This window comes from Haplochromis burtoni, unplaced genomic scaffold (genome assembly GCF_018398535.1).
Source record: "Haplochromis burtoni strain Fernald_Lab_line unplaced genomic scaffold, NCSU_Asbu1 Contig_80, whole genome shotgun sequence".
Lineage (NCBI taxonomy): Eukaryota > Metazoa > Chordata > Actinopteri > Cichliformes > Cichlidae > Haplochromis > Haplochromis burtoni.
This window is the reverse complement of record NW_024582441.1, coordinates 874972-889724: the sequence shown is the minus strand read 5'-3', so window position 1 is coordinate 889724 and position 14753 is coordinate 874972. Positions and strand designations below refer to the sequence as shown.

Below are 14753 nucleotides of genomic sequence, written 5' to 3'. Positions count from 1 at the left end.
GTACGGCCAATTACAGGTGTAATACTCAAATTATCATATAGGTAATAAACAATAACAGGTATGCAAGAGCGTCCAAGATGTACTCCGTTTAGAGATGGTCTTTTGTATTTTTATCAAGATTATTATAGTTAATCTCAACTAAAGAATAAAAAAATAAACGTCTTTAAGTGACTGAATGAAAATAAATAAATGAAACAACCTTGTGAAATTACAACACATATTACAAGAAATTTCTTTATATTTTCTGAAAATGTGAAATAGATGCAGCAATTTACTGGAACACATGTAAACATAAGTGGTGATGATCTGAACCAAAAATTTCAAATTTGGATTTGTGAGTCTGTAAGACCGGTTTCCACTGATTTTCAGTCCAGTTCTTGTCTAATTTGGCATACCTCAGCTTTTTCCCCATTTCCCTTCTTTAGACAATGGAACGGTGGCCATCGAGAACTGCTGAGACTTCTGATGCCCCTTCAGCAAACAGATGGATTCACAAGGACCTCTCAGGTCCCAAGTCAAGTCTTTGCTGGATTTGTTAGTTTTTTAAGAAAATTACTTTTAAACACTGTTCATCTGCAGTAGATTTTTTTTTATACCCACCACTCCTCCATTTGTCCAATTTCCTCAAAATTTTCTTTAAGGACACACTGCACATTGCGCTAAAAGAAGTTTTTAACTACAAGCTTTTTGAGAATAATCTGATATGTTTGGACACAACACTGTTTCATCCTTTGAGTTAGGTGCCTCTTTTGTGTGTGAATGATTCATAGGTCAGTATTAAGTGTTCTTAAAAGATTTATTTCTCACAGGATTATGGAAAGCATTGAATCTGTATACAGAAATAAAAAAAGAAAGCTCCAGCTTTAGTAGGAGCATTGTTTGTGAGTCCAATCATCAGCACGCAGCCATGTTACAATCACGTTTGACACAATTGCTGCACAAACAGAGCAGCTTCATCAGACAGAGGTGGATCCAGGTGTGTAACAAAGCTTTAATATAATCCAAACATGCATTTAACACACTGTCACTTTTTTTATTGTTTTTGCAACATGTGCTTCAACTTGTTGAATTTATTCTTCCCCATTCTGTTCTTGGCCTTCATGGGTGTTTTCCTCTTTGTGGCCTGCTTTTTCTCAAACCTGCTTCCTTCCTTTGTGACAGCTTTTGATGCTTTACCATCATCTGTTGCCTTCTTGGCTTCTGTGCCCTTCACAGTTTCTCCATCCATCTTGGCGACTTTTGCCTTTTTTGGTCCAGTATGCAACTCCTTTTTGCCTTTTGAGTTGATGATTGCTTTTTTCCTGACTGCTGTTCCATTGGCTTTGTTTTCTTGCTTCAGGCCACCTGCCTTGTTGAGGACAGTCTTCTTTGTCTTGTCGCTCTTGGACCTTTTCTCTTCAGGAGCTTCTGTGGCCGCTGTCGTCTCAGGAGCCTCTGCCTTCTCATCTTCTACAACAACAACAAAGACAGATGTTACTTAGTGATGAAAGGGAAAATATCATGATAAACGTAGGCATGAAGCTATGACAAAAACTCTTACCATTCCCTGGTGGTGCAGTTGGAATAATGTTGGAGAACTTCTTCAGCTTGGCCACAAAGAATCCATCCATGTTGTGGGAGTGAGAGTAAAATCGTCGCGTGAGTCGCAGAGTTGGATGGAACCTGAACTTTTTGAAACTAAAAGAAGGAAAATATTCATGTTTTATTCAATTTCTTACTTGCTCCTAAAATAATAACACTGGTTATCCAACTTACTTGGTGAAGCCTTCCTTGCCAAAGTCGAGTCCTGTGGGAACTAATTTGACGTTTCTTTTCTTTAAAGCGTAGTCCACCACCCATTCATTCTCCTCCACCTAGTTGAAAAAAATGCAATCACTTACCAAGCTCGTCTGATATTTACTATGTTTGTACATAAATTTGGTAGAAATTCAGAGTTTCCACATACAGTTATTGAACACGTGCAGTAGACCAGATATCCTCCCGATGGGGAATCAGCATTGACCGAGTCGATGGCAGACAGAATCAATTCTTTCTGCAAGTGAGCACAACGATTGATATCCACCTCATCCTGTCAGTGAACAGAAGGGCAAAAAGAAACAAGTATTAGCACACTACTTAAAGCAAACGGACGTGTGTGTATATAAAGACAGAAAAAGTTTCTTTCTTGGTTTTTACCTTGCTCGTCTTCACAGCTGGATCTTTAGCAATGACTCCTGTGCCTGAGCAGGGTGCATCAAGCAGCACTCTATCAAAGCCACCCATGACCTTAAAGCAGAATTCCAACAGGTCAAAACATTGGAACTGTAATAAGGCTTAACCCCACAGATATTGGTGATCTACACATTTAGACAGGATACCTTTGGGAACTCTCTGCCGTCATAGTTGCAGACCACAGTGTTGGTGACCCCCAGACGGTGGATGTTTCCCACCACACTCTTCAGTCTTTCAGCATTGGCATCATTAGCCACTATTACCCCCGTGTTTCTCATCAGCTGAGCTAAGGGTGAGAACATCTGCATAAGGACTCCACTATTTTTAAGGGTGAAATGACAACATAATTTGCAATAAAGGCAATACATCTTACCAATATAGGTAGTCTTTCCTCCTGGAGCTGAGCTCATGTCCAATACCAACTCTCCCTCCTGTGGAGACAGCGCCATGACTGGCAGAAAGCTGGAGGCTCCTTGGAGCATGTAATGACCGGCCAGATATTCCGGAGTTGCACCTAGTTAACATGTAAAGAAGCTGCAGTCACACTCAGATAGCATCCTTAATTGCTTAAGTTGGTCACTTACATAACTTTTGAAACCTACCTATAGGTACTGAGGAGTCATAGATAACTAAACCCACTTTAGACCATTTCCCCAGTGGATCAAGGTTCACTCCTCTGTTGATTAAAGCCTAAACAAGGAAAAGCACAAACAAGTGAATTCAATATGTAAAGACTTGAGTTTCCTCCTGTCATTTAAGTAGTTTTTCCTTTTATGACAACTTGGTGAGTGTTTGAGAAGTTGGCCCCTCCCACAATAAAGGTGACCACAGCCCTCAATAGGAGGCCTATGGCACCGCTCCCTCTGTGCAACAGATTTTAACCTAGCAACCAACATCCAGCAACCAAGTATCAACCAGGCAGGGGATGCATCACATTGGCAGATGTCAATGACTGCTTTTTAGGCTTGTGAGACTTTGCTTCTTAACTCCATAATCAACAGTAAATCCATTAATACATATAATATATATGTAATATTCTATAGATCTTCTTCTGAAAAAACTAACCTAAGTACAGAATTCTTCATCCTGGCTGCCAAATTTTTGTTCAACAAAAACAATTCTATATCACAACAGATACAATCTTTAAAGTAATAAACTACCAAATCGCTAACAGTCATGACACACATTATGTATTTTAACTTGTTAAAACATTCTAAATGCCAATTTTGTCCATGTCTCTTAAGATCAGGCACCTACCTGTGCAAGGTCCCGCCTCCTTGTTTTCAGTGTATTGGTTCGAATAGTGACAGGTCTATGAATTTCATTGGCCTCGAGGAAATCAACCAGCTGTAAGGCAGAATGAAAATATAATGTTTGAAGTCAAATAGATATTCTCAGCTAGACCTTGCATGTTTAAATCAATGCATCCATGAATTCTTTTAAATCAGGATTTAATGAAAAAACATACAAACAAACCCAAAAAAAACAAACCAAAACCATGCACGGAAGAAAACACACCTCTGAAAGAGGGAATAGGTCCATAAATTTTTCAATGAGGAACTCGTTGTAGCTGTAATAGGTGCAGAGATCTTTTTTCAGAAGTGAGATGTAGTCTGCTCGGTCTTTCCCCTCCTCTCTTTTTGTTGAGAAATTGCACAGGAGGTCAATGTTGTCCTTTATCCGCTGATAGATTGCCTTCAGGTCTAGAGGCAGAAGTCCTAGAAAATGTGGACCAAAAAAATACGTTTTAATTGTTTGTAGAAAATCAGAGAATTTCTTTTTGCACATTTGCTGCTCTAAAAGACAAAAACTTCACAGAAACTCACCCTCCTCTGGTTTAGGAAGCCTGAATTTATCTTCTTCGTCAATGTTTGTTTTTAGTTCATCTTCTTCATCCATGTCAGCATCAGATTCCTGTTCCTCCTCCTCCTCGTCATCATCCTCATCCTCTTCATCCTCTTCATCATCATCATCTTCATCACTATCAGGAGCCTTGGACTTTTTCTGCTTTTTTTCTTTCTTGGCTGCACGTTCAATGGGAAGAAGCTGGAGGTAGAAAAAAACAAAAAACAGCTCTAAGTTAACCAGCCTCTGCTACAATGTTCTCTTAAAAATGTAACTGTAATAAGGCCTAGTGCCACTGAAAACAGAATACTCTCCCGATTTTGTAGCTCATAAGTGAAAATTTTCTAATAAAATGAGGCTTCAAACTTCACATTTCCAGGCTGGAAGAATATTTCGTTTCAGCTTCTGAATAAAACTAAAATAAATAAATAAATAAATTAAAAAGGGTAAAAAAGGTTAGAAAGAGCACATACATCCTCTCCATCACTGTCATCTTCTGCTGCTTCATCACTGTCATCCTGAACACCATAGTCATCAACCATGTCATCATCATCATCGCCTTCATCATCATCATCATCATCGCCTTCATCATCGTCATCGCCTTCATCATCATCATCGCCTTCATCATCATCGGCCTCTTTTTTCACTCCTTTTACACCCTTCTTCTGCTGGTCTTTGCCTCCCTTCTTTTCTACAACCTTTTCTTCCTCTTCCTCCTCCTCATCATCATCTTCTTCTTCCCAGTGTTCATCACTGTCATCCTCACTTTCTTGTTCATCAATCTTGCGCTTCCTCTTTGACGGTTTCAACCATTTGCTGTTCTCATCTGTGAACCCTTTAGGGAGAAAGAAAGAAAGAAAAAACTGTAAATATATGTGTATTTATTCATTTATTTCCTTGCTGAAATCATGACACATACAAGATGCATTAATAATCAATATCCATCCATCCCTCCCTCCATTCCCTTTTGGTTTTCCTATCAGGATTGTGAGTGGACTGACGACTGGACCAAGCTGTTAGCAAGCCAGCCGAGAGATGCAAGCTCAAAAGCCTCTGGATAGCTCCAGGACCTCTTCCCAGTGGAACGGGCTTGAAACAACTCACTTAGGAGGTGCCAAAGAGTCTTTCTGGTGAGATGCCCTAACCACTTCAACTAGAGCTGGGCGATAGAACGATAACGATATGTATCGCGATATAACTTTTACTCGATAGAGAAATTAAGCTATCGCGATAGACCTCGCCGCTCTTGTCCTCCAAAAAAAAGAAAAAAAAAAAAAAGGTCAGCCAATCCAAATTAAGTAGCGCAGAGCCGAACCAATCACAGCCGCAGCGTCACGTCGCGTGACTTGTTACGTATAGCACAAGTGCCAAGCCGCAAGTGTGTTTGTTTGGGAAGCAGCCAGCGGGTAATGGAGGAAATGAGTGTGCCGACTAGAAAAATCAACCGAGCGTGACCGAAGAGAAAACAGATGATGGTTCCAATGCCGGAGAGATTGTCGAACGGAAGAGCCATAGAAGTTCCGTAGTGTGAAGGTATTTCGGCTATTTCAAGTCTGACAAAAACAGAGTAGCGTGCACTGTAAATTGTGCCGAAAGCAAGTCTGGAAATACAATAAACTGGTGCATGCGTCACACTGTGCGCCACGTTATTGTTTCGGTGAAATGAATTTCTACAATACTGTTACTGTTAATTCTACTCTCTGCAGTGTTTAAATGCTTACATATACACACAGTTACTGTCCCTCCACACATACGACTCGGTTCTGCTTCTATGCCCCAGCTTTGTTTACTTTTTCCCACCGAGGCTTCTAGACTTCTGATTGGCCAACATTTCTGCACGGTTAGGAATCTAGCGCCACCTGCTGCTTTGGCATGTTCATAGCAGCGTTTTCCTTCATTTCTGCCTTTATGTGTGGACGGGATTATTTTTTAAAACGAAAACGGAAAATCTCCGTTTTCAAAAATACCCGTGTACGTGTGGACGTAGCCTCAGTCTCTGACTGGAAGCGCTAATTCGTCATTCGGCTTTTGTCAGACTAAAGTAACTGTTTGAAAAGCTAAGCTATACAACAAGGAGAGATTGAGAATTTCCTTTTAGTTCTCAGTTTATTTGATATTGACAAAAGTTAGTCAGTTTTGTCTGTTCTTCTGTAAAACAAACTAAGATTTATTTTTAGAATTAATATTTTGTTTCTAAGTGGAATTGACAGTTTAGTCTGTTTCGTTTGTTCTATTTTGAAACTTAAACGCTTTAGCGGCTGCCTTTTGTGTAGTTTGCAATATTTGCCTTTATTTATCTGAAAAAGTCTCATGTTCCTTAAGTACATCTACCCTGTTGAACTTATTATGGGAAATAAATATTTAAATAAAAACAAGCTGCTGATTATTTCACATTTTACTTGTGAGCAACGGCACATTTAAATCTTACAAATATAGTTATTTGGCTTATATCGTGATAGATATCGTTATCGCCTGAAATGAAAAAAACATATCGTGATATGAAAAAATCTCATATCGCCCAGCTCTAACTTCAACTAGCTTTTTTCCATGTGCAGGAATAATGGCTCCACTCAAAACCCCTCCTGAATGACCAACCTCCTCACCATGAACTTTAAGGATGAGTCCAGACAGCCTTCAAAAGGAGTTCATTTCTGCTGGTTATATCACCAATCTTATTCTTTCAGTCACTACCCAAAGCTCACATAACAGTAAACCAGTGCAGGAGCTGCATAACTGCTAACGCACCAATACTTCTGCTAGTCTCCTGCTCCTGTCTCCCTTCACTCATAAACAAAATTCTGAGGTTAACAAACCAGTTTCAGTAACTTGGGATTAGACTAACAGGGCCACCTCCTGATCGACATAGCACTGAACCCCTTGGACCCCTCCTTCAGGTGGTGAGACCCAAGAGGACGAACAGCAGATGCTGCCAACGAGCCGCGGAAACCTCAATCCGGGTGAAGTAAAATGTTTCAATCCTTGTTTTTCCATAGAAGGCTTATGAATCACATTTAGTCTGGCTGTTCACCTTGGACCATTACCCCTTGCTGATATTCCCATAATTGCACTTGATAATCAATAATAAACAACTGCTTACATAGCTGTAATGATACTGGAGAAGGATGGTCCATCAAAACAACAATCTCATGCTTGCATCTGGGCAAATATTTAAATCATGCGTTGACCAGACTGAGCAAAAGTTAATTGTTTACCTTTCTTAGGCTTTTCCTCAGCAACATCTTTGGGCTTTTTCAAACTCTGGATTCTCTTTGCAGCTCTGAAACATTTTAACATGAATTAGGAGCTTGTAAACACATTTGTTTTATGTCATGTTACATCCTCAGTCAACCTCTTACCTTTTTCTGGCTCTACTTGAGAGACGTTTTGATCCAGTGTCCTCTGCAAAGATTAAATATAAAAAATAACACAATGTTGACAGCGTGTTTTACTAAACCTCCAAAACAGAAACTTTTGACTTGGAAAGGGATAGTTACCATCAGTTATAAACTTGGCCAACTCTGTCTCTGCTCCCTGCTGCTTCCGGGTTTTTTTACCCGGACCTTTCTTCAACTTCTTGGAGGGATCCAACTTCCGACCCATGATTTCCTTCTACACCGACAGTCTGAAAAAGAAAACACAGCAAGAGTGTTTTAAAACCCTAAGACAAAACAAAAAATACAGTATATGTAAAAGAGAGGAGCGTCATTGAAGAAAAAAAGTAAAACTGTTTTGGATGGAGATCTGCGGGAAAGAAAACCGTCCAACATCAGTACAATAAATTCAGCTCCAACACAACCAATGCTCTTTATAATTATAAGCAGTGATTAAATTATGTAGTGTTTCAGAGAGGGTCTCTTTACTGTTGAAACAGTAATAAATATGTTTGGTTATAACAAATGATAAATCGTTTATTACAAATTCTCCCACTTCATCTGCTGGGGATTAAACTGTTTAAATATTAATGTATGATCAGACTGTTATCAAACAGCCTCGTTAAAAACTTGTGACCAGTTTCACAGCCATTACCTGACCGCACAGTTTTAAAAAGTATACCCTTACAACTCAAAGCTTATCGCCACTGAACCGCTCTTTAGCTGCAGCGCGAATCGCAGCATCGATTCTTCAAATACTCACCAATAAACCGGATACTTTAAGGTCCGCAGACACTAATTGTAGTGTGATTGTGGAGCGATGCAGGACGAAAATTTCTACACGTGAAATTTCCTTCAACACGTTGTAGCGTGACATCCGGCGCACAATAGTGACGAAAGGGTGGCGCGCGCAGAATGAGGGCGCTGAGGAAACACGTTTTATTTTATTAACATAAAACTGTCTGATTTTTTTTTACCACATACTTACATATTCAAAATCTAGCTACCTTCATAAAAACCCCACAAATGACGTTTTTATGTGCAATACACTCACCTGTGAACGCGCACCTCTGCAGTGACGTGAACTTCCCGCGACAGTCCAGAGGAAGGCATCATGGCGGCGGGTAATGGGAAGAAGCGTGGTCTTGAACATTTGGACGAATATGAACCTAAACCAGCCAAACATCTCCGCAGCCTGCACGACCGCATGGCGGAGAGGAGGCTGGTGGTTATTCTGGAGGGAGCGTCGTTAGAGACGGTGAAGGTAAGGCGCTATGGAGCTGTCTTTGCGCGTTGTTGTGATGCAACCCCTACCCGTTTTTAGTGGAAGTGACACCAACAACGATGCTTAATAATAACTTAACTTAAGGCGAGTTAATACATGCTTTTGGCTTGTTTTTCATATTTCAGGTCGGGAAAACATTTGAGCTGTTAAATTGCGACCAACACAAAAATATGATCATCAAAAGTGGAAGAGATCCCGGAAAAATAAGACCAGATATCACACATCAGGTAAACACTCATTCTTCAATAATAATTATTCGTCACTTGTGTTTGTCAGTCTGTCACAGTTAACCAGAGTGGAGTTTCATTGCATTTAAGTCAATTATATTATTGATTTTATGATTAGAAGTCCATTTTAGGTGTCAGGAGAATCAACTCACAATTCAGAAATATCACAATAGGTTGCTGGGATTAACAAAAGTATCATAATACTGATAATAAAGAAGATGCAAAGAATAGAGGGAGTGAAGGCGGATGAGTTGAAATACCTTGGGTCAACCAAAACAACAGGCAGCAGCACACCAGAGAGGTGAAGAAGAGTGTGCAGACACAGTGGGATGGGTGGAGATGAGCGTGAGGGGTTATTTGTGACAGAAGGATAGCAATGAGAATAAAAGGGAAGGTTTACAAATCCGTAGCGGAGAACATATAGTGGATACATTAGACAAAGGATGTTGAATATGTGATGCAGAGGGTTGGTGTGACACGGGGGCTGCTGGGACGGGGTGAGATGGAAGATGATCTGCTGTGATGGCGCCTGAGGAGAGAAGAGATTATGTGCCAACAGCACACCAAAGGGCAAGCAAAATAATTTCAAGCCACGGCTGTATTCGTATTTTCAAAAAAGCCCATGGAACACATCTGAAAAAAGCCTTTTAATTATGTCTTATCAGATAAAAGCATGTTTGATAGCACAGTACTGAGCATCAAGCCTGTCATTTAGTTTTAGTTTATTCTGCATTTAAAAAGTAATCTGGGGAGCAATCCTCCCCCAGTATGAATCAAAGCGCTAAAAGAGCATATTCATATCTTTTTCTCTCTTTCTTTTTTTTGCGTAGCATGGTTTCTGGGATCTAACGCTTTCCAAAAGTCCCCTTTAGAAATAAATAGATCCTTGTGATTACTTTTTAGTGCTCCTTACTCTGGTACTTATTGTATGCACAGTATTGTAGTCTTAATTCATATTAATTTGTCTTAGTCTGTGATATTTATAATCTGTGACATATTGTTTTTTTTAATAGTTACAGAAATACAGTATCATTGACTCAACATCCCTAACATCTGGACCTGCTCAAATCCTACTACTTAGGAACTATTACAGTGTAACTGAGGGACAAAAACAAAACCAGCATGTTTCATTAGCTGACTTTTGACACTACTGCATCAGTAATATTTCACTAATCTGAATAGTGCACATATATAACAGTATAGTATGAATAAAAAGTACTAAGTAGTGTAAGAATAATATGAAGTAGTGTAAGAAGTACTTTAGGAACAAAACAACCAAAAAAACTATCAAAAATAAAAGTAGGAAAACAGACATGAGCCGCTTTTGTGCGCATTTTATTGAGACAGGGATATGTACATGATTGTGAGTCAGTTGCCTTTTGTTTGTATTGTAATACCTACCTACCTGAACTTTTTATATCTTGGCCTAACACTTAATAAGGAAACTGAAAAATGAAACAAAATACTTTGCAGGCAATCTGAAACTAAATTGTAAAATTAAATTGAAATAAAAATCAATACATCAAGTCTGAAATTTAACTAGAGTGATTTTTTTATTATTTATCCTTTATGTCTGTGTTTTCTTATATAAAGCGTAGTGGCATGTTTGTGATGAAGGGCTGTAAGAATGGTTTTAACTTTGAACTGTGTATTTCCAGTGTTTGCTCATGCTGATGGACAGTCCGTTGAACAGGGCGGGGCTGTTGCAGGTTTACATCCACACAGAGAAAAACGCTTTAATCGAGATCAACCCGCAGACCCGCATCCCAAGAACATTCACACGTTTCTGTGGCCTTATGGGTAAACTATAACTGTTATTTTTTTCTGCATGGATAATACACATACTGTAGGCATTGTACTTAAGTCTTATTCCCATGTGTTCTGGCTTTAAGTGAGCCTTCACTCCATTACTGTTCTCCTAATTCTTCTTTCTTCTCTCTACTTTCTTAGTTCAGCTGCTGCACAAGCTGAGTGTCAGGGCTGCTGATGGTCCTCAGAAGCTCCTGAGGATGATTAAAAATCCAGTGTCTGATCACCTACCTCCCGGCTGCCCTCGTATCAGCACCTCCTTCTCTTCAGGAGAGGCCGTGTGCCCACGGACTTTGGTACCAGAGGGACCAGCTGCAGTGGTGATTGGAGCATTCGCACATGGAGCGGTGAGAAATATATTGAGGCATTCTCTTTTACAGACTCTTTTAGTCTGTTGCAGTTATGTCAAATACTCCTTGTGTGTTACTGATGTCTCTGTCCTTATTAGGTTAACGTGGACTACACAGAGAAGACAGTGTCCATCAGTAACTACCCCCTGTCTGCAGCACTGACCTGTGCCAAGATGTGCTCTGCCTTTGAGGAGGTGTGGGGCATCCTGTGACGGATAGAAAAGTGTTGATGCTGACTGGAAAGAGACAGTTGACTATATGGACTTTATTTCAGTGCACTAGAAATACTGGACTGAGTGTCCACTGATGCCCAATGTTCTATCCTGCTATACACTGTCCTGTATATGTATTCGATGGCATGTGAGCACCATGTGGAAGGCACATTGGTTCCTTTTCCATGCAGGAGCATGGCAGTTATTTTTATACCAGTATCAATTGCAGTTTTGATTATGGATTGTTGTAGTTACATTAAAATGTGTGACTAAATAACGACTACTCTTGATTTGTGCAAAGTTTCACACATAGACAACCATAAACTACAAGATGGACATCGCTACTTTGATGTCACCCACTGATTATAAAGTCCTGCTTCGAAGCATCAAGATAATGTAATGAGAGACCGAATTGACTGTGAAACCACGATACCAGAAAAATACTCCCTTCTGAAATGATCACAGTTTGACAAATGACATAACATTTTATTCAACATGACCCAAGCCTCATGACTCAGCCCATAAACTCATCAAGATAGTATTCAGAGGTCAAGTCTAAGAGCTGTTTTGCAATTGTCTCCTAGTGAGGTTTTTCAAGTGACGTCATGTGCACAATGCTTTTAGAGTCCATATTGGGTGTCATACAATCACCGGTTGCTAGGGACGTGTATTCTACAACTGGCTGACAGTGGTTTCTCGAGGTTGCCGGCTCTCCCAGGATAAAATCAGTTGCAAAGAAGGTGCTGCATTAAAAGCACTTTGGTCTGGTTACTAGCAGATTGCCATGGTTGCCTGCAGTTTTAGTTTATCTGCCAGCATTTGCCAACTACTAGTCTAGCAGTAGTAAAACTTGAAAGAATGCAACACGAAATGGCGAATGTTTGCCCTCAGAATAAAGTTCAGCCTCAGTGCTGCAGCCAATATATTTCAAAGAGTGCAAGTTTTACTTTGAAGGTAATAAGTTCATCACTTCCATTCAAACTGCAAAAATGTGCTGCTGATTAAAGCATTCACAAGGAGGTTTATGCTGGAAATATACCCTTTTTCCCTAACAACAGGTGATTGCCAGGGAGATCACTGACAGCCTGTAGGCCTGTGTGTCGGGTACTTTAGCAATCAATGTCCCAGAGACTGCCATCAACCTCCAACAACCACTCATAATAGGCCAGGGAATACTCATTTTTCAATCACAACTGGTGGTTGCCAGGTAGACACAGACTGTCTCTAGGCTCGTGTGACTGAAGCCTTATTCACTTGATCCTACATTATCACCCATTTAAAATGGCAATCACATGGTTAATGATCACATATCTGTCTGACCTCAATACATGATATTTTTGCAACCACAGGTATCGCATTCAAGTAGCATTTAAAAGAAAGACAAGTTTCCACTGAAGCTTCACTTTTCAGAACTTGTATCTGAAAACTGTCCATGTTTTATGCGATCTATGGTCTGTACAGTGAAGTGAAGAAAAAATGATATGGGAACACAAACACAACATAGAACTACGTGTATTTCAGGATGCTAAAAGGGGTTCTGTTTATTACTGTTTACCATGAAGACTCAGCCTAGCGGTTGTAGTAAGTGCCTTTCCTCGATCTCAACTTTGATTTTGGAAGCCTTCGTCTTGCTTGCTTTTTATGTCGATTTTGAACTTGGTTTGGTCGGCGTCTCCGAGTCTTTTGAGCCTTCCTCGGTACCTTTCGAACTCGTGCGCCCCTGTTTGTTGCAGGTCTGCGTTTCTTGCCAGCAGGTTTTGGTGATTTTCTTCCTTTGGTTGTCTTCCTTCTTTGTTTGTGTGATTTGGCTGCCGCTTTGCGAGTTTTGCGTGTTAGTTTGTGCGCTGTGACCGCCATTCTGCGAGGCTTGCGTTTTAGTTTGGGTGATGTGACCGCCATTCTGCGAGGCTTAGGTTTTAGTTTGGGTGATCTAACTTTTCGAGGTGTTGCCCTTGTTTGGTGCGATTTGCTCTTTGGTTTGGTTTGGTTTGGCTTTATTACTCGTCTCTTTTGGTTCTCTGCTCCTTTGGGGGATTTGCTTGTTGCTGTTTTCGGAGTCAGCTTCAGCTCTGCTTTTGGCTTTGGAGTCTTCACTGGGATCGTCCTTACTTGAATTATGTCTGTCAGCTTCTATTTTTCGGGGGGTAAAAGTTAATGTGACATGAAATTGTTTTGAGAATCTCACTGTAATACTGCAACACACGGGCAAGAAAATCACTTTTTAGCCACAATGCCAATAAGCTACATGCATAACTTACACGCAGCAGTGCTGCATTTAGTTGAACTAATACCAGTTACCAAAGATTAAAGGTGCATTACCTTATGGTTGAGTCTGAATGATGCATTTCTTGTAGTTCGTACAAGTGTCTCGTTGTTAACCAGCCTCTTGGTCTCTATGTTCACTCGCCTGTTGTTCTTGGCCACATCATAGCCTCCAGCTGCCAGCATCTGTTTGAGTTCTGCCATGGAGATGCCGCCTCTGTGTTTGCACTGGGAAACCACACTGAGGATGAGCTGGGAGATGTGAGGCGAGGTTGGCTTTGCGGAATTTGTCTTGGGTGCATTTCCAGCCTCTGTTTGAATCTGATGCTTGAAAAGCCGGACGGGAGTCTCTGAAAAATCAATGAAGAAAATAACATTCAAATCACAGATCAGTGCAAACCAGTTATAGTATAGTACAAATGTCTCCATCCATTCTCACTGTTGTATTTTGTTATGAACCAGCTAAATGTTCAGCATCCTTTGTCCAGTATATCCTCTATCCTTCCTCTGCACATGTCCAGACCTTCTCAGCCTTGCCTCTATAACTTTGTCTCCAAACTGAGCTGACCCTTTTATGTACTCTAAATCTTAACATCTTCATCAACAGCTGCTAAAATGCATAGCCCCCCCCCCCACCCATTTTGAACCAGGAAAGACCCTGGAAATAAATTCTGTGTCATAGTATTATTTTTTATTGTTTGAAATCTAAAGCAGATTTAAAAATAATTAAAATCAAAGACACATAAACTCTTAATTTGGATTAATTTAGCTAGCCTCAGCAGTTGGCTGATTAGCTTAGCTTTAGCTGAACCGTCAGGGACTCACTGGGAAGAGAAGCGTTCGCCTTTCCTGTCGCCTCATCCTGGTTAGGGATAGCTCGTTTCAGTAGTCGGCCCAAACGTTTGGCTCCTGCTTTTCCGAGGCCTTTCCCAGCTGGAGTTTTAGAAGGTCTTTCTATCTGTTTTATCACCTTCAAATGTGTGTTTTCTCCTGACTTCTCGCTCGCACCATTTCCCAGTGCACTCAGCTGCGTGGAGTTTGTAACAGTGGCTTTCCTCCGCATTTTTTGAGGTTTACACACTATTTCATAATTAAGGAAGAAATCTGAAATAATGGAAACTCCTCTACTGAGTTTCACTGACAGGTATTGGTCGGAGTTTAAAATAGGAATGCTGATTTTG

At 40.4% G+C, this 14753-nt stretch overlaps 3 protein-coding genes across 4 annotated transcripts; 1 reads left to right on the top strand and 2 right to left on the bottom strand.

Annotated features, from left to right (window-relative positions):
• Window positions 1–777: 777 nt before the first annotated feature.
• nop2 (NOP2 nucleolar protein homolog (yeast)) lies at window positions 778–7675 on the bottom strand. The gene is made up of 15 exons (XM_005925244.3): window positions 7551–7675; window positions 7413–7455; window positions 7269–7333; window positions 4530–4891; window positions 4038–4257; window positions 3730–3929; window positions 3469–3558; window positions 2814–2901; window positions 2585–2725; window positions 2358–2497; window positions 2176–2265; window positions 1946–2068; window positions 1756–1853; window positions 1541–1677; window positions 778–1449 (listed from the first exon to the last, which is right to left on the bottom strand). The coding sequence occupies exons 1-15, from the start codon at window positions 7654–7656 to the stop codon at window positions 1034–1036; spliced, it is 2319 nt and encodes a 772-aa protein (XP_005925306.1). The 5' UTR covers window positions 7657–7675; the 3' UTR covers window positions 778–1033.
• On the top strand, window positions 6612–11584 carry emg1 (EMG1 N1-specific pseudouridine methyltransferase). Of its 2 annotated transcripts, XM_005925245.3 has the most exons (6): window positions 6612–7013; window positions 8504–8691; window positions 8838–8939; window positions 10598–10739; window positions 10890–11095; window positions 11197–11584. In XM_005925245.3, the coding sequence occupies exons 2-6, from the start codon at window positions 8542–8544 to the stop codon at window positions 11308–11310; spliced, it is 714 nt and encodes a 237-aa protein (XP_005925307.1). In that variant the 5' UTR covers window positions 6612–7013; window positions 8504–8541; the 3' UTR covers window positions 11311–11584. The 2 variants fall into 2 exon arrangements, with proteins under 2 accessions (XP_005925307.1, XP_042078086.1); XM_042222152.1 differs by lacking the exon at window positions 6612–7013 and having other exon boundaries at window positions 8318–8691.
• Window positions 11585–12825: 1241 nt separating this feature from the next.
• Window positions 12826–14752, bottom strand: LOC121814752 (histone H1-like). Its single transcript, XM_042222151.1, has 3 exons — window positions 14398–14752; window positions 13630–13922; window positions 12826–13440 (listed from the first exon to the last, which is right to left on the bottom strand). The coding sequence occupies exons 1-3, from the start codon at window positions 14633–14635 to the stop codon at window positions 12880–12882; spliced, it is 1092 nt and encodes a 363-aa protein (XP_042078085.1). The 5' UTR covers window positions 14636–14752; the 3' UTR covers window positions 12826–12879.
• Between the last annotated feature and the right edge of the window lies 1 nt (window position 14753).